This window comes from Erithacus rubecula, assembly GCF_903797595.1.
Source record: "Erithacus rubecula genome assembly, chromosome: 8".
Lineage (NCBI taxonomy): Eukaryota > Metazoa > Chordata > Aves > Passeriformes > Muscicapidae > Erithacus > Erithacus rubecula.
The window spans coordinates 30956679-30982915 of record NC_136659.1 but is presented as its reverse complement, the minus strand read 5'-3'; the positions used below and the strand labels follow the sequence as shown (position 1 = coordinate 30982915).

Genomic DNA, 26237 nt, shown 5'->3' with positions numbered 1-26237 from the left:
CTGCCTTCTAGGAAAAAAATAGCAAATTTCCTTGATGAATGGACAGAGATTCAAACATAAGCCACAGGATTTCCTCTGAAGAAGGGGAATATTTAAAGATTAAATTTGAAAGAATCTGAAAGAATTTGCCATTGACTGGTGCTTTTTGCATGGTTGGACTTTGCTGCTGAGAGTAAGTGCAACTGAGACATCTCAAATGATTTTTTTCCATGCTTTTCTGAAACTTTTGACCATGTGGGCTGAGCTTATAACAGGATATGAATCTGCGTATCATAGCACTGATTTATATTCTTGGATAGAGCTATTATTAAGGTGTCATATGAACAGATGGGATATGAATGATGAAGCTCAGATTGGGTAACTACCAGTTGAGAGGAAATGACTAATTGAACTTCAGAGAACAAGAAGTCTGTCTTCTTGCAGTCAAAATATGTGAAACAAAAATACATATTTGTCCCTTCAATGTGGCTGAAGATCTGTTTCTTCTGCTTTTGACAGCATGGAACCTTTATGTCCATGTTGGCAGCTTGTCTGACTGCAGTAATATAGAACATACTGAAGTTTGTTTTAAATAGAGGCTGCATATTTTTAAGATTATATAAAGTATTGCTTTTAGCATCTTAGTGCAACTAACTATTAGATGTCTTGTAAGTTCTGTGTGATGTGGGCTATAAAGATGGGGAGGTTCTTTACACTTCAAATCTAATCGTTGTGATTGAGAACTGGAGACATTTTATGATTTTCCTCTCTTCTGTGAGCTATTTTTTATTGCCTAGAATCCAATGAAAAAAATTTAGACTTCTTATCTTTTGTAACTACATTAAGCAGTCATCTTTAGGATTTTTATTTTAAAACTATGAAAGCTACACAGATGAATGCTTTAAAATGCATTAGGTCATAAATTCAGTATCTTCCATTTCCACTTCCATTAGTTGCATTAACTTCTGCATGTGTATCATAAACTCAATCTTGTGTGCCATGTCAGAATTTTATCAGGTGTGAGTGTCAATGTTAGTTAATTGGCATAAATTAGCAATTTAAAAACCGTAGCACTTCAGGAATTTGAGTCTGAGCAGTGTGGATCCAAACAGTGATTCATGCCACTAACTGTATAATCACAGAGGACTTTACACATTCAGATAACTCTAACTGGAGCTTGAAAACCAATTTAGTGCACTTGATTGATCTTAATCTGTGATGTGTCTGGTTGAATTTTAAATGCTGAAAAATGGACGGGTTGCAAGTACAGGAAGAAAATCCCAACTATTTATGACAAAGCAATGTCATCATTGGGCAGAAGAAGAGAGTGAATACTTATTAGCAAAATATCACCAGAGATATCCAGCTGTAAGCATAGGGGTGTTTCTGTGGCTCTGTTTCTACTGGTACTGCAGAAATGAGGAACATAAAACTGTGCTGATCATTTAATGCAACCTCTGTTTGCAGAGTTATTATTGGTAAAGTGATGGCAGCTACTTTGTACTTCCCTTCATTTACCACCAACAAAATGATGAGTTTGTATGAATATTTTAAAGTAATCAACTTTGCTGCTGCTATGTAAGAAGTTTAACTTAAGTACATATTGAGTGGAAGTTAATAGACAGGAAAACAGGAGACACTCTATTGCCCCAAAGATTTTATGAGTACAGTCTGAAAATAAGTGCAGAAAGAATAACAACTATTTCTTATTTGTCAGCAGATAAAGTCATCAGTGTTTAAGTAGCTACATTTCACTCTAATGAAGAAATCAAGCTTTATGGAAAACATGTTCTTGTGGTTGACATACTTTTAAAGTTGGTGGTTTTTTATTTGCTATTCAGTTTCTAATTGTCAGAGCTATTTGTAAACCAGTCTCAATTTCTTCATTTTTGCTTGTTATCCTGAAAGGAAGGAGTAGCAAAATAGTTCAGCTATACCAAAGAACAGTACAATAGGATCTTTCCTATTCAGTTTGTCTGAACTGGCATAATTAACATTTCACTATTTATACAATTCTACTAAAATTTGAGTTTATTTGTATTTATCAGCAGAGTTGGCAAGCAATGATTTTATTCCTGTCCTCTTTACCACATATTCTTTCTACCAGATGCAACTTGGTTATTGCTATATTTGTACTTCAGCTCTGATATTCTTATAATAAATAATCTTTATTGTTGAAGAAGGTCTGTGATTTATTCTTGAGCTGTGTCTGCTCTGTAGCTGTTAGTTGTAGTCTTAGTCATTTACTGCATTTGTGTTAGGAGTACTACTGCAACAGTAGGTTATTGTGCATTCCAGTTGATTTTAGGCCTCAGACTGTTTTTTAAAAACATGATGAATGTACTGAAAGCAGTTGGCCTCAAAGAATCTGCAAAAAAGAAAGACTTGTTTTGTAAACTTCAGTTCAAGCAATTAACAATGAGTATTGAATGAAAAAAAACCAACAATAAAGTCTTTGAGCAAAAAACTGACATTATTTTAAAATTAGAATTGTGTGTTAGTTGTCTGCAAATAAACATCTTTGCCCAGCTGCAAATCACAGACATTAAGGCCCCACAATCATGAGTTGCCACTAAAAATAATTCTCTTCCTGCCTTTTTTTTCCTTTGTAAATCTGTGCAGACTTGGGGGTTTTGTTACATTTTCTTGTTTTGTTTTCTTGTTTGCTTCATCCCTAACAGCTAAAGGGAAAAGTTGGAAAGCAATTGGAAATAGATAGTTTGTTGCTTACAAAAAGCAAAGTTGTATAAGAATTAATTTTTAATTAATTTTTTGCCTCAGTTGAAAGAAACTGCAGAAATCAGTAGACATACTGGCAGGCAGAATAAGCAAACAGTAATATACTGTGGTTCTGAAAATATCAAATATTTTATCTCTTTTTTGGCCAGCTACATCAACTTCAGAGTAGCTACCATTTGAAAAGCAGTTCTGTATTTCTTGACAAGGTTTTTCTGGATCAAAATACAGAATGTTAATACCTTGTTGTGTTACATTTTGTTAAAGACACTAAGGCTCTGAAGATCTTTCCCATTTTTTTCATGGAAGGAACACTATATTTGAGTTACCCAGTACATATAGAATCCCAGAATGGTTAAAATACCTTTAAGAAATTAATGTCAAAGAGAGCATTTAATGGTTACAAAATGTAAATGTGCTGAACAGAATTTACTGTTTATGACTGGGAGCTTGGAGTTGTCATTGTCTTTACAGAGAGTGGCATTGCCAAGTGACTTCAAAATGGGCAAAAAATCAAATTCATTTTCTAATACTTTAGCTGGTACAATTGGTGGGGGAGAGGGAGTGTCTGCTTCTATTTCAAAACAAATTTAACAGCTCTGGAAAGCACATTTTTAAAATGAATCTGACATATAAACAATCCTTAATCATGAAGCAGTAAAAACATTGCTGTTTCTGAAAGACAAAAGAAAATTGAAAAGACACTTTTTGCCTTGGAAGTGTCTCTTATGATCACAATTAATGTATCCCTGGATCTAAGCAGAAATTTCAGTTTTGCTATTGCAAGTTCTGCAGTAATGCCAGCAACCTGAATAAACATTTTTAGAATAATTGTACTTATTTTCAGTTCATACCAAATTCACTTTTTGTAGGTGATATCTAGAGGAATGAAGTCACCTTTTTTCCTTTCATTAGTTCTGTAAATCCGGAATTTAAATTTATGTTAAACAATTTGTGAGTATTGATTTATGTATTATATTCAGTATTAATTTCTTCTTTTTCTCCTGTTTTTGTTTTTTATTTAGGTGCATGATTGCTGATGAGGTAAGTGATGTTCCTGTTCCTCTAACACTGTTTTTTCTGATGTTAATGCACTTTGTGCAGATGTGACTTTCTTTTGTTTGAGAGGTGTGGGCAGAAAGGCTGTTAATGAAAGAATCCTAATTCCTGTGATAGTCAGCAGATATCCTGAAAATACCTAAGTGAGGGAAATATTGAAACCTGACATAATTTTAGAAGAATCCTTGAGAAAACTTAAAAGGTTACTTTTAATTGTAGGTTAAATCTCCTGTACTGTTACATTTTAAAAACACTGACTCAGTTGATTTTTTTTAAAGTTCTTTATAATTGAATAGCTTGCTATTTTAGTCTATTATTAGATGTTCCTGGCCCAAAGAGATTTTTTACAGATATGGTTTCCAAAGATGAATTTTTAAAAGTGTGCTGATCAAGTAGTAAAAGTGAAATTCATTGTGTCCATGAATTTGAAAATACATGTTATATTCCATATTATTGGACATCTTGAGTCCAGTGTTTCTTCCCACAGATAAAACATTTTTATAATGATGTTCTTGATGTGTTGTCAGTATAAAACCTTTCTGAAAAAGAGAATTGCTGCAGTCTCACAATTCTAATTTGGGTTTTCTTGAAACACCGGGAGGGAGATGGATTATTGGGATTTAAGCATCTCCTCATACTATAAAAATCTCATTACATCTGGAGATAAACTATCCTGGCATAGAATGCAGAATATCTGGGAGCTGTGGAGAATACAAAAGTATTCAGGGAAAAGGGAAGCTTGGGAAAAATCAAAATATCAGCAGTAGCTATTTTTTTATTAAAACAGTTTATTTTCTTCCTTGAGCTAGAAAATGAGCTGTGCATAATTATGTTAGCAATAAAAAGTCCTGGAAGATACATTTATTCCAAAATTAACATCATATATATGTTGTAATGGCAATAGGTGTGGCACTGGAGGAAGTATTGTGCAGTGATGTGTATCCTGTGCTTTCTGACTTATCTCTGAATAAGAAAATGTTGGTAAAATTAAACCTTAGTATTGTGAGCCTGTATGTAAAGAGAAATTATGGAGGAAAACTCAAGATTAGAGAATTACTGTAAATATCCCATGACTGTGTAACTATGTAAGGATTAAAGTAAGATAAAACTAGTATTTTTTGAAAGGTCATCTACAAATATGTTTCCAGTTTTTCTCAGAGTGGGGACAGGCAAAATTTTCCCCCAAAAATTTTGTTTTCAGATGACCTAAGAACTACAGGTGACACAAGGGGGAACTTGCATGAAAACTGAGTATTACAGTAGCTTTCTTATTATTTCCTTTCAGTAATAGTAGAAATATTCATTGTTTTCTTCTGTACTTGGGAAATCTCTTCATTATCTCATTATTTCAGTCCATTTAGACTCAATACTGGAGATGTAAATTGTTATTTTGTGTTTCACTGCTGTGAGTAGTCAGCAGCAAATCCACTCAAATATCCACTGGACTCTGTGGAAAACCTGCACAGAGCATTTTAAGGCCTGTCTCTGCTTTGATGTGTCACAGGAATTGGGAACTACTCTTACCATTTGAACAAGGAAAGAAAATAGCTGCATTCTTTGATAAAATCTTGGTGGGGTGTGTGGGGGAGGTGTGATATTAAAAAAAAATAAAAATCCCTAAATTCTGAATCTTATAATCATCTGTTACCATGATTATTCACTTATGGGAGTGTTCCCACCTTGACATTACAAAGCATGTACTTTCTGTTAAATGTAAATCTGTTTGTTGAATCTTCCCCTTATCTGTAGATCTGAATTCTCACTCTGGGCTTTCTCATCTGTGGTACAGGCCAAAGAGAAAGCATCAGCTCTGGTGAATCAGAGCAGTAGTTTCTTTTCGTTGACCCACTGGGTCAAATCCAGAGCTCTTCCCACAGCTCTTTGTTCCTCATTTGCTTATGCAATTGAGGACCAAGTTGTTTGTGTAGTAAGAAGGCATCCTGTATTTTTCTTTCCTTTGCATAGTCTTTTAAAAATGTTTTTGGTAGCTTAACAAGTTAGAGTGTGATCTTTTCAGTCTCTCCTATTAAGACTCTGAACTGAAAATCTTCTGAGCTGAATGGAAATGCTTCTTCTGACTTTGATGAGCTAACCAGATATAACACATGTATTAATCCATTTAACTAGAAAATCTTGTTTCATGAAAGATGATCTGTGGTAACAAAGTGATAATTTAATACATACTAAATAAGTAACTTTTTCACTGGGTTTAGTTTATTTGGTTCTGTCTTTGTCAATTCTTTTGGGTTCTTCTGAATGGAATATGCTTTCTGAGCAGAGATTTCTGGTTTTAATGTTGTTCTTTTCTTTTCTTTTCCCAGATGGGGCTAGGAAAAACAATTCAAGCAATTGCCATTTCATATTACTATAAAAATGAATGGCCTCTCTTAATTGTAGTGCCTTCCTCTCTGAGATACCCTTGGGTGGATGAGATGGAGAAGTGGATTCCAGAACTCTCTCCAGATGACATTAGCATCATTCAGAACAAAACTGATATTGGGTGAGTACTGTCACCACCTTCTGCTCAGGTAGGGTCACCCTCTGGGCTATCAGATACATCCTCTGTGGTATCAGCCATTCCTTCCAGTTTTCTATTTTTGTATTATAGTAGTTACTCATTTTCTTAGAAGCTGAGGGATCTGCTTTTTGCAAGTAGCAAATGCTTGTCTGCTGAAAATTAGATTACTTCAGTGTATCTCAAATTGAACATACACAGTTATTTCTCAACTCTGATGAATTCATTAGCTTCTGTAAAATATTTTTGGAGATCTTCTGATGTACATTACAAAATAAGGAAGTAATTACTGTTAGAATTCCATTTAGCACACTGAGAAAATTTGTAAGTTCGAGTAAGTAATCCCTAAATAACTGAAAAGGTCATCATGACCTACACTTTCTATCTTTAGATGTAATAGCATGAATTCATCAGAGAGACTGTCTTGGGTGTTATTAGAATAACTCTCCTATTACCCTGAAGTGCAAGGGTGTTTTATGTCTGCTTTAGTGTAAATTACTTGGTTGATTTTATGGTAATATTTAGATGTTGTTCTAAAACTTCAGTGTGAGGGAGACTGATCTTCATGTTTTGTGGGAATATGAGAGTGACTTGACTGCCAAGATGTGCTGCTTGGAACCTTCCTGATAACCACAGAAATCCAACTGAAAATGCATTTTTAAAGCTTCATCAAAGGGTAATCCTACTGATAGTCAAAATTTAAGTTCATCACAGGAATATGGAAACTAAAATTAGATTTTTTTTTAAAAAGGTATTTATCTAAAAGGCACTCAGTGTTTGTAGTGTTGGATGCATAAAGGGGAAATATGGACTAGTGAAAATGATGGGAAAATTAAATGGCAAATGAAATTCTGCTCCTTTTAAGATTTTTTTTAGAGAAGTAGACCTTAACTATTATTACTTACTTTTATTTGAAAACAAGGAAAGATGAAAACTTGGGTTTCTGCTCATTTGACTCCCAGGAGGCTTCCTAGCTATAAGTGAGGTTGCTGTTGAACTAATTAATATTTTAACAGTAAAAAGTGTTTCATGCATTTGTAAGAAAATGCAAAACTAAAGCTGCCAAATTTGGTTTAGCATTTTGTAAAATTCTGCTTCCATATGTTAAGCTTTGATTTCTCTCAGTTTAATACTTTTTCTTCAAAACTTCAAGAACTAAGTTTATTGCTTGAGTGTTAACTTCATTATTAAAACAGATTAAAATAAACATAGACATCAGTTTAGGTTTGTAATTTCTGGCTAATTTTGAAAATGGACGTTTCTTAAATAAATTTGTTTTACTAAAACAGGTAAGTTTTGTAATTTTTTCAATGACCCTTCAGTAAGGGTAAGGGAAATTTGTGCTTTCCTGGTTGCTACATTTATCTGTACAGTGACAGCCAGAGTTTGCAGTGGCCACAGAGCCAGTGCTCAACCACTGCACCTTCTATATCCAGGAGCATGAATGAGTAGCTGCATTTACTTTCTTCCTCTTAAATCCCCAAGGAAACTTCAGCTTGCTTAGTTTCTTCATCTCTTGCTACTGAAGAACAAACAGGAATGATGCCAGCAGGGCAGTGGTGTCTGACAGATGGGTACAGCTATGACCCCCATCCTGGTGACTTGTTTCTCTAACAACTTGGAGTTCCTGTGCTGCTCCTGCAGGGCCACAGTGCTCCCTAGTGATTTAAAATCAGTTTATGCCTTGGACCTGTATACATCTTGAAATTTGTTCAATTTGTTAAAAGTTAATTTTCAGTTGAAGATTAATTTTTCATTTTGTACCATGTGGACTCCCTACTTGCAAGTTGTTTTGTTTTCTTCTTGTTCTGTTTGAGCCATAAAGCTGGATAACAGCTCTGACAGGAATGGTTTTTCCAGGTGGTGAGGTTCAGAGCAGTCTGTATTTTCACAGACACAGTCTGCTTAGTCCTGTCAGGCTGCTGGTGAGGGGACTCTTTGTACCCAGAGCAATAGAAATCTTGCACAGAGACATGATTACTTCAGGTGTTTGGGTGCTAATAAAGATCTTGGCTTGTGTGTAACCTTTTGTCCACAATGTGGATTTTTCCAGTGGGATGCCCCTAGAAAGCACAGGGTGAAGCAATGCATGAATAAATTAAATTCCTTTGAAATGCAATTGGTGTCTCCTGAAAATGGTTATGAAATGTGTGTGGTTGATAAGTGTGAGATGTTTCAAACACCAAAAGCTGTTGTTTTTAGCCTGACAGCCCACGTGTCAATCAATCCAAAAGGAGACATACATATCTTCTGAGATCAGTTTTTTTTATAATCTCTCTGCTATATTAATTGTCCTACAATAAAAATATACTAAGAAAACTTGTGGATTTTCTCTTTCAGGGGAATATCAACAAGCAAAGTAACAATTCTGGGGTATGGGCTGTTAACATCTGATGCACAGACTTTGGTAGACACTTTGTACAGGCAGAAGTTTAAGGTGGTTGTGATTGATGAGTCACATTATATGAAATCCAGAAATGCCACCCGTAGCAAGATTTTATTGCCAATTGTGCAGAAAGCTCTCAGAGCTGTTCTCCTTACTGGAACTCCTGCTCTAGGAAGACCTGAAGAGGTATTTGACATACTATGTTTTGTTTTGGTTTTTAATTACTAAATAATTACTAAAACTTTCTGTACAAAGACATTGCAACCAACCCTGGATGAAGAATTGAAGTTAGAAAGTGTTATACCTTTATATAGTACATGGATACTGAGACCAGCATTATTGTTAAAGTTCTTTAAAGGAAATTCCATACAAGCTGTCCTTGACCACAGCAATGAGATCAAAATTCATGACCAAATGGAAAATAATTTGATTTTTAAATTAATTCATTATTTTTTTAGTGATACTTGTGTTCTTTAGTGGCTTATAAGGTGGAGTATAAAAAGCATTAAGTGCTTTAATCAGTTCTGTGTCTTAAGCAGAATCTTTGTATGAAGTCTTTACATGTATAGAAAATGATCTCAGAAGCCAGGTAAGTTTGACAGGTTAACAGCTTGTAAAGCAGGATTCTTCCTGGTTAAGGTCATCTAAAGTGGTATTTATCTCCTGCTACTCAGCAGGAAAAGAGCTGTGAGATTTCTGGTCTGTATTGATACTGTCCATTTTTTGAAGTGAAACTAAAGAATTGAGTAGGTTTTTCATGTATTTTAGGAAGTAGACCACTCATGTAATACCTGCAGTGAAGCTGTGCAAGAGCCCATGTGCTTGGCAAATTATAAAAGCTGAATTTTTAGGAATAACTTCATCTCATCCATGTTTTCTTGTTCAATGGGAGTCTTTTCCAAGCTGTCAGTGCTGTTACAGTGGTCTGAGTGCTCTGTTCTTTGAGGGCTTCCCACAACTGTCTTCTCTGAAGACTCCTGTATCCTGTGCAATTTCTTTTGCATGCAGGCCAAGCTGAGTGGTTTTGTGCAAATACTAATATAAATTTAGCACAAGAACCATGTATTGATTATTTCTGATTAGTCTTACATTCACAGGCAACTTTTAATTTTTCACTGTTGCTATTTAATTTTTTATACAGCTCTTCATGCAGATTGAGGCACTGTTTCCAAGAAGGTTTGGAACTTGGAGTGAATATGCTAAAAAATACTGTGATGCTCGTGTCAGGTATTGCTGTCCTTGCTTATTTACATTCTTATGAATTTCTTTGATTTTTCTTGTCATGCCAAGTGAGAGAATCAGTAGGTGGTGCCTCTACTGCTCTATCACAACACCTTGCTTTGAAATTCAAGGTCAACTACCATTTCCTCTATCAGAGAGCATTGGGATAAGGATGACTGATTAAATTAATGAATTAATGCTGTTAAAGTTTGAAATCAAGTTGAAACATTCTGTTAAGTAAAACTGTTTGTACATTGACTGTTGCTAGTGTGAGCTGTAGAGGTTTTACCTTCTGAACTGGAATTTCTGACTCTGTCTTAAGCTCATGGTTATGTCATAATTTCTATCTCTCTTTATTATGGGATCCAGATTTTTGCTAACTCACCACATTTGGATGGGAAAGAAGTCCAGTATTTGTCTCTGTATTTCACAGGCTGACTGTCTTAGCTAAAGATTTCATTTCTACAACTTTGCATGTATTCAGAGTAACAGATTTTTGTCAGCTAAATTGGCTAGCATTTAGATTTAATTTTTACAATAATAATTACATGGTTGCATTTTCATAAAACTTGTTTTTCTCCCTCCATCATATGCACTTTATCAGTATTTAACTTCAAATAACATGGAAGATCACTGTCTAATTTTCAGACAGAGAAATGCTATTTTTTCCATGATGTTTTGACTGAATGCATCTGTAATTTTCACACCACAAGTGTGCGTGGGTACATCATGGTTAGCTACTCAATCATAGATGATTATCTTATTTTTGGAATACCATAAACGTAATAAAAATCAAGTTCAGGGTTTGGCAAGCTTTCAGTGAATAACTTTTTCTTCATGACTTGCCTGGAACAAAACATCCTGTGGTAATAAACTTGATAGGATTATTTTATGTAGCACTTTCTGTGAAAATATAGGTGGTTTTTCCTCAGGTATCCATGGACACCTGTTTTAAAGATCAAGTCCAAACTATTTCTGTGAGGTTTAGCCTTCCATTTCTGTCATATCCCCAATGCTGAGGGTGGAGGAAGGAAAGACATATAAATAGACCAATGAAGGGATAGGAGCAAAGGATGTTGCTGCCTTCTATCTGTGCCATTCCCACTTCACCAGTGCAGAAGTGACTCCCTCAGCCCATTTCCCAAATGATTATATTTAGCTAATTCAGCTAATTAGAACACTGTTGATAAAGTCAGTAAGGCTTAAAAATCTCCAGACGATTGTGAGGGTTTTTGTGGGGGTTTTGTGGCTGTTTGTTTGGTCTTATAATAAAAATTACATGCTTTTAACACACTCTTCTGGCCCTGGAAAATGTTACCTGGGCTTTTCTCCAGTTCTGTCATGTTCATTATTTTATTGTCTCTTGGTGATGCTGACAGAGAAAAGCTGCTGTTTTCCTGCTGCAACACTTCCTAAAAAGAGCAAAGCAAGGAAAGAATAGGGAAGACTGAGTTAATAAATTCTTTCTCATTTCAGCCTTTAGCTCCTGAATGTTAAATCTACTTCCTCTATTTAACCATGCTGATTAAATAGTTTTACTTTTAAAGATGATAGCTTAAGCTTTACTCTGGCAGCAACTAAGAAGGAATTCTTAGGGAGGGGGAAAAAAGGGAATATTGATGGTGATATTTGCAGTTTTCATGATGGCTTTCCTGTCTGTAATATAATAAAGATTATTCTCATGGTGGTATATTCTTCTCATTAGTCCATTGAAACAGGAGTTCCAAAATTAAACCTGAAACTTTTCTTTCCTGCAGACAGTGAAGTATGGGAAGCTGGGAATAGACAGAGGATTGTGTGCAGGTGATGGGCAGTGGCTCCTGCAGGCAGTGGTGGCTGCTGGGAAGTTGAAGCACACTTTCACATCCAGTTGTGTGCTTTAAAATTAATTATGTATTGAAGATTTCTAGTTAATTTGGAAGGTCTCTTATTTGCACTCTCTATTGATTTATAATTTTCAGGTTTTTTGGTAAAAGAAGGCAATGGGATTATAGAGGAGCTTCAAACTTAGAGGAACTACATCAACTTCTAAGTGAAATAATGATCAGAAGACTGAAGAAAGATGTCCTAACTCAGTTGCCTCCTAAAGTCAGGCAACGTATTCCATTTGACCTCCCACAAGCTGCAGCAAAAGTAAATTTTCCACTTTTGCTAAAAATACATTTGTTAATAAATTGAAATATCTACGTATGGATATGTATTTTTATGTATGCATGTGTATTATATGTAGTTACAAAGATTGTGTGAGTATAATGCAGAGTATCTCTGTTACTGTTGTTAAAATAGAACACAAAAAACATTAATCTAGCAATTTTTTTTCATAAATTATAATATTTGTTCTAATTCTAGTAGAGTCTTCTTTTCTCTCTTCCCAGAGATTTTGAATCCTACACTTACTTTTATCAAAATTTGATGGAGTTCTCCAAAGTTCCTAAACATTTTACAACTTGAAAACATACCTGTTGAGGTAGAACATGCTTTGTTCTTTGTGTCTAACCATTGGTCTTTTCTGCCAATTAGAATCTGAATGCCATTTTTGCAGAGTGGGAGAAATTAATGAGAAGTTCCAGTTCAGATGCCACTGAAAGCCACTTTTCTGAAGTCATGAGTCTGATCACACGCATGTATAAGGAAACAGCCATTGCCAAGGTGAGCCTGCAAGTCTTCCCTTTATGTCCCTAAATCACCCAGTGTGTGTTTTTAACATTATAAAATTGGTTTTATTGGCCAGAACACGAGATGAGGTTATTTGGTTTGTTTTATAATCATGCCTTAGAGAAACACTCTTTTCCCCTGTATGTTTATGGAATAGGCAGAACCCCTTTCATTACAATGAAAAAAGAAATCTGAAGACTGCAGCAGTGTGTATTGCATTAACTGTTGATCACTGATAATTTTTGTTATTAACTGTCATCATTGCTTTTAATAGCCTTTGCAAAAGATACTGAAAATTACATTTGACACAGAAGAATTCTATGAATGCTTGAATAGAGCAATATTTTATGATTATGGTATCATGAACATATCTAATTTATTCTTTCAGTTTTGTTATATGGCTTTGTGTGTATGGATACAGAAGTTCTGATTAAATATTACCTTGTCTGTTTGAAATATGTTTGTTTTTCTCAAATATAGATTAAAACATCAGATAATGATGTCTGAATTAAAAGGGGGTTTATCTACATCTTAATCTGGAAGAAGTGCTATGTAATTATATGATCTTTTGAGGATAAATGTAGGGTTTTTTCTCTCTGAAGGAGTAAGTTAGGTTTCTCAAAGACACTGAGTTGTGATTTTTTTTTTTAAACAAAATTAATCTGAATTACTTGATTCTTAGCAATGTCAGTGTTTGATAAAGTCTTACATGGATAAGAAAAGATATGGAAATTTACCTTTTCATGTTACAAGAAACTGAAAGACATGAAAACAAAAACTGTCTTTTTGAACATTTTGTATGTATCACTAATGAAAACACTCTCACTGCAGGCAGGAGCAGTCAAGGACTACATCAAAATGATGCTTGACAATGACAAACTGAAGTTCCTGGTCTTTGCCCATCACCTGAGCATGCTGCAAGCCTGCACAGAGGCAGTGATAGAGAGCAAGGTAAAGCCTTAACAAATGTGCACACAGATTTACCCTCACTTACACAAATGGCTGTCAGCTGTGCTTGAATTCAGCAGAACTGCACACCAGTACAGGAATGGAAGGATTTTATGTGTACACGGATCAGTGCCACTGGATTAAAAGGGATCATGTGGTTCTGAAGAGCTGCTTTGTGTTTAAGGATGATGTAAACACATTTGTATCTAGTATGACTTTATTACTCTTATTAAATCAATGTTGTAGGCAATTGTTTTCCAAATTTTTCCACAAGCGTGCTTCTGTCTGTTTTTGAGGGGTTTTAAGTGCACACTATCATCTCACCTGAATGTTGAATTCTAAGCAATAAAAATGTTTGCAAACAGCTTTCATCTTATTTTGATCATGGACTCTCAATTATTGCTAGGGAATGGTGGCTAACTTTGCTATTTTGTGTTTTTATTATTTTTAACTGTTTGGCATTTTAAAAAATGTTGTTAGGGTAATTCCAGATTCTTCTGTGTAATATTCATTTTGAGATCCCATGTTCATTCTATCTTCTTTTGCAAATAGGGAATACAAAGTCTACACTTCTCTAGATAGAGACTTAATTTTAAATCAAAGGGCAAAAGAGTGCTGATGTATCCTGATCCCCATGGCAGGAATAAAACAATCCTTTTCCTATTTTTAGGGGGACAGGGAGGGGTTGGGTCTGAAAACAGGCACTGATGCCATTTATTCTCTGTTCTGATGTTACAGGTTCGCTACATCCGAATAGATGGGAGTGTTCCCTCTGCAGAGAGGATTCACCTCGTCAATCAGTTTCAGAAGGACCCCGAAACCCGGGTTGCTATTTTGAGTATTCAGGCAGCTGGTCAGGTAGGGCAGAACAGCAAAGATGTGAACTAATACACTTGAAGAATAAAGCTGAAGTCATTGACTGAAGTGGTTTACTGAAGGCAATTTATCTTTGAGCAATTTCTCCTTTGTAGACCCTGTGTTCATTTCTTTGCGCTAATCATGTTAACGATTCTAAGCCTCTATTGAATTTACTTGAGCTAAATGATGATAAGCAGCAGTATCTCGTTCTTGAATAATTAGAAAAACTCCATTTCTCCACAAGCACTAGATTAATAAGAAATAGATGTTATTCCATAATGAAAAGGAATGTGCAGTCTTCGCACAATACTGAAGTATTTTTTGAATGTGAGGCCCAAGGAAGAATCAGTAAAATAAATCTGCTGTTGAGGACCACCCTTTTATTTCCATATTAAAATGTCCGGTATGATCTTTAGCTAAAGATAATCAGATAATCTTTTTATGTGGCATCTTTTTGTAAAAGAGTGCATCTGCTTATTCTTCTTAGGGTTTAACATTCACTGCTGCCACTCACGTTGTGTTTGCTGAATTATATTGGGATCCAGGCCACATCAAGCAAGCAGAAGACAGAGCACACCGCATTGGGCAGTGCAGCTCTGTGAACATTCACTTCCTGATTGCCAGAGGAACCATGGACACCCTGATGTGGGCAATGCTGAACCGCAAGGTGGGTGTGCACTGGCCCAGGGGATCAGAGCTCCCTGTGCCTGGGGTTGCACTCCAGTGCCACAAAAGGCTTGTTTATCTGGAGCACTCTCTAAGACAGATTTGATAAACCTGCAACTGTTGATCATCAAAATGTCCATGTTCTGATTTAGTCTTTTCTAGCTTTTTGCTCTTCATTCAAGATGCAAAGATAATGAATCTTTGCTGAAGAGAATGGGATGGTTCACATCCAGAGGAGATGGTTGTTTTATCTTCTAACTCTTTATTGCTGTTGTTTCTCATTTTACAATTTCAAGGCATTCCAGCATTCAATTCACTCAAAACAGCTAAAATTTGTTGTGGTTTTTTTTTAACAGAATGAGTGTTGTGCCTAAACTAAGCTTCCTTTTTGAGAGGCAGAGGCATTCTCAGATAATCCTTTTTCAGTAGATCCAGCATTGTGTTGACATTTTCCACAAGTATCACCCAGTTGTTGTTAGCAGTTGGAGAATTATAGAATGGTTTAGAAGGGTCCTTAAAGCTCATCCTGTTTGGTGCATTATGGTCTCCTTAAACAAGGCACAATAATTCAACATCAATTTACCTTACAAGTTCTGTCACTAAATAATTCTGCCTGTATTTGTTTCCATATGCCAAGCAAAACATGTTAAGGCTGTTAGAGATGTACACAGTGTATATATTCTCTTTTATCTTCAATAAATACTGACATTTTGTGTACAGCTTCACTGGTTGTAGTGTGCTAAATACAGCACTTACTATTATGGTCTTCCTGCAGGCCAAAGTCACAGGCAGCACCTTGAATGGCAAGAAAGAGAAAATGCAGGCTGAAGAAGGTGACAAAGACAAATGGGATTTTTTGAGTTTTGCTGAGACCTGGACCCCAAATGAAAGTCTAGAAGATCTCCAAAATGAACTTTTATTTACCCATGTAAGACTTGAAACTTTGTTTTGTTTCCTTTAATTAAAAAAAAATGGTAATAGTAATTTGCCTCAGCTTTCTGTGCACTTCAGACATTACTAATGGAGAAATACCAAAAAAGTAGGAAAAAGTAAGGGAAATTGCATTTTAAAACTTAGGTGAAGTTGGGAAAAGTGCTCTGTGGGAAATAAATGTCATCTGCATCTTCTGATGGGTGATCTTTTTGTTTAGGTGACTGAGCCACCCTCAGAGTCAGATAAGAACAAGTAATTTCTGTTCAAATGACATCTTTGCTAACTGTGCTGAATTAATTGGACTAATACTTAAAACAGTGTTTGAAAGCCTTTCCTTGTAATAAGCATCTTCAAAAAAGGCACAGAGTTTATCAGTTCTGTGTACCTGTTTTCTGGTAGTACCATTTCAGAATTTCCAGGGGAATATTGAAAATACTTTTCTGAAATCAGGAGAGGAATGTTGGATTGCTTTTTGTGCTCACTGTTTGAAGTTATCTTTCATTAAAGAGATCTTTTGTTTAACACTTTCTGATGCAGTCATAAATGAGATTTAGAGGTCTTTTCCAGCCTAAATGGTTCTGTGATTCTTTCCTCTTCCCTAGTTTGAAAAGGACAGACAGCATGACATACGTTCCTTCTTTTCCCCCAAATCCTCCACTGAGAAGAAACGCAAAAGATTTTCTGGTGATGAATTGTTATATAATGATTCAGAATCTTCTGCAGTCACAAAAGGAGAGGATGCAGAGAAGAGCAGTGAAACTCTGGATTGTGCAAGAACAAGTGAGGTGGAGACAATTTGTGATGAAGATATTTGTGAACATGAAGCCAAAAGAGCAAGGAGCATAAGTGGATTGACCCCAGTGAGCTCCAGTAATAAAAAGAAAACATTTTTGACTGGAAAAAAGCCTTCTTTGTTTTCAGAAAAAAACAGTGAACTCCATCCTTGTGGCTTAAATACTTCAAGTGAAAGTACAGCTTTGAATGAAGTTTGGCACTGCAGTGCTTGCACTTACATTAACAATGCTCTGCTGCCTTACTGTGAGATGTGCCATTTGCCCCAGAGCAGGGATGGTGAGTATGGGGTGCTGCAGAGGGAAGGATGCATTTTTCATTTCAGTTGTGATCAGGCTCAGAAAATACAATTGTTTTGAACCTGTGACTATACAGAAATCCAGGAAAATAGGGATAATTGTGTCTTTACATAAATAAATACCCTTCAAGTGATCCTCCTTAGACTTGCTTTCCCCAAGAATCTTTTAGATGAATCTAACTTGAAACAAGTGAAAAATGCCCATAAAATGTTAACAGGATATAAATTCCATGAGGAAGAATATATCCTCTGTTTTCTTTGCAGCAAGTGTCCCTCTCATCTTCCTAGAGGTTTATGGTTATTCTGGTTACAATTAAACAGCAAATATTTTCTATACCTTTCAAAACTAAGCAGTGTGGTGTTGGAGTTTTATTAACTTGAGCATTGTGTATTTGTCATGAGAGACATTATCTGGAAAATATGGCTTTTCTTTCTCCACCAGCTCACAGTAGAATTCTTTTTCTAAATTTATTTAAGCTATCTGGAAAATTAATGAAACATTTTTATAAATATATGCCGATGTTTGTCACTTCAGTTGCAAAGCCATGGGTAAGGTTCTTTTTATTTCCTTTCATTATTTATTTAAATCTGGGCTTGTTCAAATAAGTACAACAGCTATAAATCAATGCCTGGAAAACTACTTTGTGTGTTTATGGTATATAATAGCTGTATATGATACAGGATTTGTAACTGCATTGTTTATTACATATATATTTCAACATTAATCTCAGTGCACAGGATTATATAAATCAAAAACTTTGTTCTGTGTATTTGTTCTATTATTAAAGTCAGCTCTATCTTCCTAAGTGATTGCACCATAACAATATCAGAGAATGCAATGCCATTGCTTTGTATTTCAGTGAGGTGTTCCTGTCTCAGATGTGTTATTAGGTACCTGCCAGGTAACACAAATCATCACATTGTTTGTTTCTTTGTCTTTAGGTGAGAGAAATGGTGAAGCTCCCAGTAGCCAGACTGAGAATGGAGTGTCAGAGGAGCCCAGGAGAGATGGAGAGAGAGCAGAGGACAGTGCTGAAGGCAGAAGAGGAAATTTGGGGGAACTGGGGGCCCATCAGTCTCTTGAAATCAGAGAACAGGAAACTGTTGGCACTGAAAAGGAAGAAAGTAAAAAAGAGTGTGGAGAAGGTAAAGTGGGACTCTGAAATAAGAGTTCTGTCCCATTGTGAAACTGAATTAAATGCCTCTGACATGAAAAATGACTTGAAAATAAAAACCTACACCTCCAAAACACAGAAGTACAAACACTAGCATGGGATTTTCTCATTTCAGCCTGGGCCATTTGTTGAGTTTTCATAAGCCCAGCCTTTCCACACAGCTCCTGGAGCAAACCAGAGCTGACCTCAGGACTGTGTCCAACCAGCAGCTGGGAAATGTGGATGGTTTTACTGGAACTTAGGACAGTCACAGGCAAAAAAGATGATGAATCATTCAGGAGAAACAGAAAAATAAAATACACAAATGCCTTAATAGTTTGCTTCTTGAGTTCTGCACTTTATATTGTTCTGGAATTAGATGTGTATTTAGAATCGGAGTAGAATGACTGAATAAAAAATTTTAATGCCAACATTTTTTTGTTGTAGATAAATCAGATATATTCCAAATATATGATGGCCTTATGTTTTGTGCAAGCAGGAATACTGATAGAATTCACCTCTATACAAAGGTAAGTTTGAAATATGTATCATTATTGTCATTTTAAAATTGCAGAGGAATATGTTGCTCTGTGAAATGTTTCTGTATGCTCTTTTGTTATGTTTGAAGTAAAAGCATTAATATTTTTGTATTAACTGAAATGTAAAAAAATTAGGTAGTTTATCATTCTGATTCTTTTTCTCAATTGAATTAAGTAATAATTCCTTAGATGCATAACTTCCAGCACTTCTCTTGACTTACAGAATTGGGCTGATACATTAAATCATATGTTAGAGATGCCAGTAAGAGTTGTTTAAAATTCCTTTTTATTATTACAGTGTTTTATCACCAAATAACCTGAATAGAGTAACATTCAAAATTCAAATAAAAAACTGCAGTAAATTCTGACACACTAAGTAAATAAAATATTGCCACCACATTTTCAGAAAGCTCAACAACAATGATGCTGTGTGTAAGTCACTAACTTCCTGAATAAAACACATTGTCATTAATCTGCAGTGGTGATTGGGTACAGAAACCAGCAGCTGGGAATTTTCCAGGTTATTATTCAAGGGGAGGTCAGAACTTGCCAATTTCTTCTTTCAAGTAATAGCAAAGTCCAGTGGGAAGATTTCTTCAAGTTACTGAGTGAATCAGTGTATTCAGGTGCCACCAAAGCAGCAGGAACTGAGGGCAAGTCTTTGGAATGAGACTTTTTTATGAGGCTGATGCAGCTGGGAAAAGTTAAAAAGAGTCAAAAATTCCTCTTGTATCTGAAAATTTGTTAAATGTACTTAAAATATATGCTGCTGCCTAGCTTGACATGTTTTATTCAGACAAAGATGCATTTTGGGTGGGTATTGGGCAATTGTTGGTTTGGGTTTTGCTGGGATTAGAGATTCATTGTGCCAGATACTGCACAAAATCTGCTGAGTGTTGAGACACCAGGGAATTCTGCTTTGATTCCTCTCGAATGCTTGTGAAGCATCAGTAAGTTCCTTGGCCAGATGTATCCACTGGGACAGCTTATTCTTTTAAAAATTAAGTGGAGAACTTTTTCTGACATTAGAAAGAAGTAGGATAAACAATGTTCAAGAATTCTTATTTTAAATTGTAATGAAGTGACATTCTCCTATCTCAAATCATTTATTTCCCTTAGAATTTAGTCAAGAGGATTGTAATTTCAGTTTAATATAAGGCAGTTTGTGTGTCTGAAGTATTTGCAAAGAAAAAAAATCAGATCTATTAAATGTTAAAATGTTCAGCCTTGTTACTTTTAGGTAGATTAATATGAATCATCTTTCTTGCATTTTTTTGCTGTTATCTCTGCCTTATTGTTAATTCTGGAAAAATTTGACCTTGAGGGACTAAATTTAGTAGGAAGGGAGGAGAAGTCACTTGAAACATTACTTTTTCTGCATTGTGCTACACTGCATCTGTAAACAAAACTGTTTGCTTGTCTAGGATGGTGAACCACTGAATCATAATTTCATTCCATTGGACATACAGCTGGATAACTGGGAAGATTTACCAGAGACTTTCCAGAATAAAAAAAATCGTGCATTGGTAAGAATAAGTTCTACTGGCACAGCAATGTAATATTTAATGCAGAAGAAAATTACTTATTTTTTAAAAAAAATGAAGGCCTTTGGATACAGGCACAGTTTCATCAAAGCAGTCTTACAGATGTTGATGTGAATATTAATTATGCAGTCTGTTACTCTGGCAAATTATTGTGCCTCCTGTTCACATTGCAGCAGAAGGAATCAGCCAGGCATCATTTCATTTCTCATTTACAGGATTAGCTACTAACTTGCATAAGTCAACAAAATAACTTCTTAAAGTTTCTGTATTTAATGGAGCACACTCTAAATAAGAATGTTCTAGATTGTATCAGAGCTGCAGGCCTTCACTCTCCCTTTGGTCTACTAACAGTTTTCAAAGCAGTGTCAGGCACAGCTCCACAGAGACATTCAGTTAATTTAGGAATAAAGATCTCATTCATTATGGGGTTTGAGAAGAACACTGCAAACACAAATACTGAAGTAACAAAATCGAGATTTAATCTGGAGGATGGGAAATATCTGTTTAACTTAAAATCTGATTTTCCGAACAACAAACCATCATGTAGGAATGAAACTGATTCTTTCTGTAGGTTCTCCAGCAAAATTGGAATTCAAATTTGTAATGGGGATACCTGACTGATTCAACCAGCTGTTGTGTGAAGCAGCTACTGAGTGGGTTCCTCAGATGGGGGGTTTGAAGAGGCACCTGAAAGCACCATCTCTGATAGAGGGAGCTATTTCCAGACAGTGTAGAATGCACTAGTCCATGGCACTGTTTCACTGTAGTTAGCTGTGTGCAAAGCCTGTCCTGCTGCTGACTGTGATGTTCACTGACAGATCCTGAGGTTTGTGAAAGAATGGACTCATCTAACAGCAATGAAACAGAAGATTGTCAGAAAAAGTGGTCAGATATTCTGTAGTCCCATTCATGCTGCTGAGGAATTGTCTAAAAAGCAGTCAGTGGGCAGCAGCACAAAGAGGTATGTGGGGCTTGATTTTAATTGCTCCTACTAATTACTGCAGAAAGTTTGGTTTGTTTAATGTGACTTTGAGTGGAATGATGCTAAGTCTGAACTGGACATTCAGTGATTGATTGTCACAGTGACACAGAGGCAGCCAGGCATGTTAGTGAATCTGCTGGAAGTGTCTCCTTCCCTGCCCTATGCTCCATTCAGCAGCTGCTCTGGCTCTGTTGCACTAAATGTTTCAACATCTGGAACTTACCAGGTGTTTTTAAAAAAAAAGCAAAATCCTGACTTCAGGGCCACAACAGAAAAGTAAGGTCAAATCATCTTGTTATTTTCCCCACCTGGAAGCAGAAATAAATCATTAGTTGCTATCAATGAGATAATGTTTTATTCATAATTCACAACCAACTCTAACCCTTTCCAGTTCTTATTTTTTTCTGTAGCAGTTCTGTTCTCTGTGGATGATATTTCTCAAAACTGTGGCTCTCTTTGCTGAGGGTCACTGAAAAGGGCTGGTGTTTGATCCCTTTTGAAACCTAAACCTTTTTAAACCTACCTTTGATTCCCTTTTTTCCTTTTTCTGATGTGGTCTTCCTTGACAGACATTTGTAGCCTCAGTGTTGTCATTGCTCTGCACAGAACATGTCATCCAAACCATTTAAAACCTTCTTATTCCCCTAAATCCTGACTGTTAAATTCCTCAGAATGACTCTATTTTGGCTGTAGGTAATTAAGTAAATAAGTAGTGTGTAATTCCAGTAATATAAGAAGCAAAGGGTAGTAAGTGTTTCTTAACCTCTTGCCTGATTGTGTCCTTCCATAAAGTGTAGAAAAAAACTGTTAGAAAACCTACCAGGACTTACAGCAGCCTTGTAAGGGGGGATGTGGGGTTTGGCAGATGTTCAGTACAGAGGTCCTCAGAAGAAGTTGCCTGAATAGTGGTTTTTGTGAAGCAGTTTTAAGTTTTTAACTAAGAGCAGTTGTGTTTTACAGGGTTTCACATGAAAATAAAGTGGGGAGATCAAATATAGCTAACAGAGCAAGAGCTTGTAAAGCTTCCTGGATTATCCAGTGTCACTGAGACTTCACCTAACTGAAACAAAATGCCTTTCAGGTTTCACTGTCAGGCAGTATCAAATTGCAGTAATTTTTTAATTGTTATGCATAAACCAAATTACCTTCTCACTGGTTAGAGTTCACTTTTAGAAAAATATATTTAATATGGAAGTATATGAAGCACATTTTCCCCAACTTTCTTCATTTCTCATCCAGAAAATGAGGAATGTTTGAAGAGAACAGACCAATCTTGCTGTACCAATGTGTCCCAATCTTGCTGCAGCCCAGAGTGATGTTCCTTGAGGAAGCTTGCTCCCTTTGCTGACAGGATTTGTCACTCCCTCAGGTATGTGACCAGGGAGGATGTGGCAGCAGCCTCGCTTGCCAAGGCCAGCAGCAGCGGGGGCAGCGTTCGCCTCATCTCCAAAGACATGGGGGCTTCTCTGGACAAAGCAGCTTCTCCTGAGCCATCCACAAAGTAAGCTTTATTAATGCAGTAGGATCATTAACTTCTTTTGTCATATTTTCTTAATGACAGTAAAATGATTTGCTGTGAGTGTCTGCTTTGCTGAAGTACAGTGGTTAGATAAGAAACTTGCTGTAGTGTTAATGAGCTCTGTTTTATTCTTCGAAATATTTAGATTTCATCTGTTGTCTGCTGATAGATCTGCCAATTAAGTGAGTCTGACTAAAACAAAACAAGAGAATAGTTGCATGATTCAGTTAGAAAAAAATAATCCTCTGGTGAGGTCAGCATGAAATTGAGGACACAGAATTTGCTCCTATTTTGCCTCAGAATTAAAAAAAAGGAGCAAAGAAGTGAAAATTCCAAACAGGAACTGCCCTTTTAAAAAATTTTCTTAAACAAGCACTGGGTATCCTACTTTGGTTTGAGTAGGTAATTGATAGGCAGCCATGAAGATTGTAGAGAAACCAGGATCTTTCCTTTGACTTTATTACTTCTGTTAAAGAGGGGATTGAAACGTTTTACTTTTGTATGTATACATCCTGATAAAAATCACCATATCTTTATAAATACAGCATTATTTCAGCTAGTAACTGAGTGTAGTAAAATGTGCAGAAGAAAAATCTACCTTGTTGTATTGCCAAATTTTGTTTAAGTGGAAATGTAAACCAAGTAAAGGATTTGCACTGTGCAGGTGTCAATCTGAGCAAGGTATTATTTCAGCTAAAATTATTTTTCAGAACATAATGCATAAAGCCCCATGAACTGGGCTGCTGAATACATCATTTATCTAGAGCTGTACTTTGTTCTCTGCCATCAGACCGCTTTCAGAAACTGCAAATGCCCCCTCAGCCCTTCCTGCAGAGCAGACTGACAGCAGAGGCTCCTCCCTGTCCGTGCCCAAAGGGTACCTGCAGGCCCTGGACAGCCAGGGCACCCCTCTGTGTCTCAGCTGCCAGCAGCCCACAGCCGAGCCCCGTGCCGGCCGCGCCGCCTGGGACACGCGCTTCTGCTGCCACGCCTGCCAGGAGGACTTCTGCATCCGCTCCAGCCAGAGCTACCTGCGCTCCAGGGTGCTCCAGATCGAGCACGGCGTGTGCCAGGGCTGCCAGCACAACGCCCAGGAGCTTTACCTCAGCGTCAGGGACGCGCCCAGGAGCCAGAGGAAGCAGCTTCTGGAGAGCTCCTGGATGTCTCATCTTCCCCTTGGGCAGGTGATTGTTCTGGGCTTTCTAACCTAGATTGGTTTATTTTTTTTTTTAAGATTTAAGATGGAAAGGTAACCTAGCACCAACAACAGAACAAGAAAAAACAACAACTTCAAAGCAATCAAATTAACTAAATCCCATTGTCTTCTAATGCCTCTAAATGGCACAGGCATCAGAGCTCTGATTCTGGGTGAAAATGTGCCAATTCCTTAGAGTTGTTGCTTGTCCAGTGGAAGTAAATTAAAAATGCCAAGTTTGACTTTCTTTATCTTGATGAAAACTATAGCTAGCTACTTCCCATAACCTGCTTGTTCCTACAGTAGGATGTCCCTGTAGCTGAGCAGTGTCTCACCCCTGCCATGTGCTTTGTGTGCTGCAGCTGAATGAGATGATCAGGAGCCCGGCGGAGGGGCAGTTCTGGCAGGTGGACCACATCCAGCCCGTGTACAGTGGAGGAGGACAGTGCTCCCTGGAGAACCTTCAGACCCTGTGCACAGCCTGCCACAGGGAGGTCAGTGTGTGGAGCCAGGGAAGCCTGGCCCTCTCACTGGGAACTGGGGGGAAACTTTACTTGGGCTCCTCCTCAGCCCTGCTCCTTCCTGCTGCACAACTGCAGTGCTCACAGCCTCTCCCTCCCACACAGCCAAGGTGGAAAGGCAGCATTAAACCATTACAATATGACAGTTTCCTCTGGCTTTGGGAAAATGTTGCCTTAATAAGCATTTGTATTTCATCAAGTTGTCTACTGCAAAGATAGACTGGAGTTTGACTGTGGCCTGTAATTTCTGCTGCATGTGTTGCCAAGTATCAATACTCACCAACCTGTCTCTCTTTTGCAGAGAACTGCAAAACAGGCCAAGGAAAGAAGCCAGTTGAAGAGAAGGTCTTTAGCTACAAAGTATGGCTGCGATATCACCAAATTTTTGGTGAAGAAGTAAAATGCACAGTACATTCAGGTACATTGTAACTGAAACTAATATAGTTAGTATCTTCCTCTTGCACTGATTTAACAGAAACTGCTGTATCATGCTGTTGGTAAAAGAAAATAAGGAATTGAACCAAAGAAATAATCTGTAACATCCAAAGTACTTGATCATCATGTTTTTTTTATGGCCCTGGTTTAAAGCTGAACTTTAATGTGTGTGTAACTTTAATGCCATTTTGAAGCATTATGGTTTCCTCTTGCAGAGCAATTAGGGCTGCAAGAATTCAAGGAAGTTCCTTCGTGGACCTAGAAGATACCTTAGTTTTAATTCTATTTGTTGTTCACATACCAAAACCACAGAATAAAATAGTGATTATGACAAAAACTAGCACAAGTGATGTGCCTCCTCTAGTGCTGCTCACCCACGGAAGGCTGACTCTTGGCACAGGCCTGACTTCCAGGACTTTGGCATTTAGAATTTATGGCAGTTGAATTCTGGTTTTACTTAAACCAGCTTGTATTGAAATGTTACTGAGGATAGGAAATGGAATATTAGCAATTATTGCATCAGAGGTCGTTTCTGGGAAATGCTACAGTTAAAATTCTCCTTAACAAGATTGCAGAGATGTTGGTAATTTTGGACTGCTTACCTGGCTTGCTTTACAGTTACTCTAAATAAATATAGTTCTTTTTCCTGGTGGTATTTTTAATGCTGTCTCTCCTCATCCCTTGAATGTTGAGTTGTAAGCTCATAAAGCAGAGCTGTGCACAACATATCATCTGACAGTGCAGGGCTGCAAATTCCAACTACAGCTACTTAAAATAAGCTGAATTATACTTCTGAGAAAAATCCTTAAAGTTATAACTCTTGAGCAGAGAAAAAGATTGTTTAAGACAAGGTAGTTGCAGGACTGCACTGTTTTCTACAGTTAAACTAAGAGGCCTTTAGCTGTGTTAATGATTGTTGTGTCTGAGTATGATAAAAGAATCACCTCTCCAGCAGTTTAAATGACCAGGTAGGAATAACCTCATAACCAAGTGTGAGAGACCTCCAAGTTTCTACAGCCTTTACAAGAGGCCACATTGCAGTGTAATATTTCATTAGAGGAGGAAGCCAAGAGTGTTGAGGAAGAAGCTTAACCTCAGTTTTACTTAGCAGTAGATCAAGAATTGCCTGGTGTAATTCACACATGCTGCCTTGAAAACAAGGTCTGTCACAAGATTTGACCTTGTTAACTTTTCTTCATCCTGAAAAATGTATTTCTATTTCACAGAACTTTATGTGAGGAAAAGACTCTGATTCCTATCCCCTCAAAGTAGTTTTAGGGCAACACTTGGGATCCTGCCATT

General features: G+C 36.8%; 1 protein-coding gene across 6 annotated transcripts in view; it reads left to right on the top strand.

The window, feature by feature from the left end:
• ZRANB3 (zinc finger RANBP2-type containing 3) overlaps positions 1–26017 on the top strand; it is a 41019-nt gene extending 15002 nt beyond the window's left edge. For 2 of the 6 annotated variants that reach the window (XM_079311258.1, XM_079311259.1), the window contains 18 exons: positions 6096–6274; positions 8630–8861; positions 9817–9902; positions 11858–12029; positions 12417–12545; positions 13383–13502; positions 14238–14357; positions 14845–15024; positions 15799–15951; positions 16559–17027; positions 17989–18192; positions 18648–18730; positions 20164–20265; positions 21102–21244; positions 22635–22766; positions 23575–23968; positions 24342–24473; positions 24802–26017. In XM_079311258.1, the coding sequence (XP_079167384.1) occupies positions 6096–6274; positions 8630–8861; positions 9817–9902; positions 11858–12029; positions 12417–12545; positions 13383–13502; positions 14238–14357; positions 14845–15024; positions 15799–15951; positions 16559–17027; positions 17989–18192; positions 18648–18730; positions 20164–20265; positions 21102–21244; positions 22635–22766; positions 23575–23968; positions 24342–24473; positions 24802–24900 (3129 nt within the window). In that variant the 3' untranslated portion in view covers positions 24901–26017. Of the gene's footprint in view, positions 1–3740; positions 3760–6095; positions 6275–6844; positions 6966–8629; positions 8862–9816; positions 9903–11857; positions 12030–12416; positions 12546–13382; positions 13503–14237; positions 14358–14844; positions 15025–15798; positions 15952–16558; positions 17028–17988; positions 18193–18647; positions 18731–20163; positions 20266–21101; positions 21245–22634; positions 22767–23574; positions 23969–24341; positions 24474–24801 lie in introns of those variants that run through there. The other 4 variants (XM_079311257.1, XM_079311260.1, XM_079311261.1 and 1 more) reach the window with 4 other exon arrangements.
• The last annotated feature ends 220 nt before the right edge of the window (positions 26018–26237 follow it).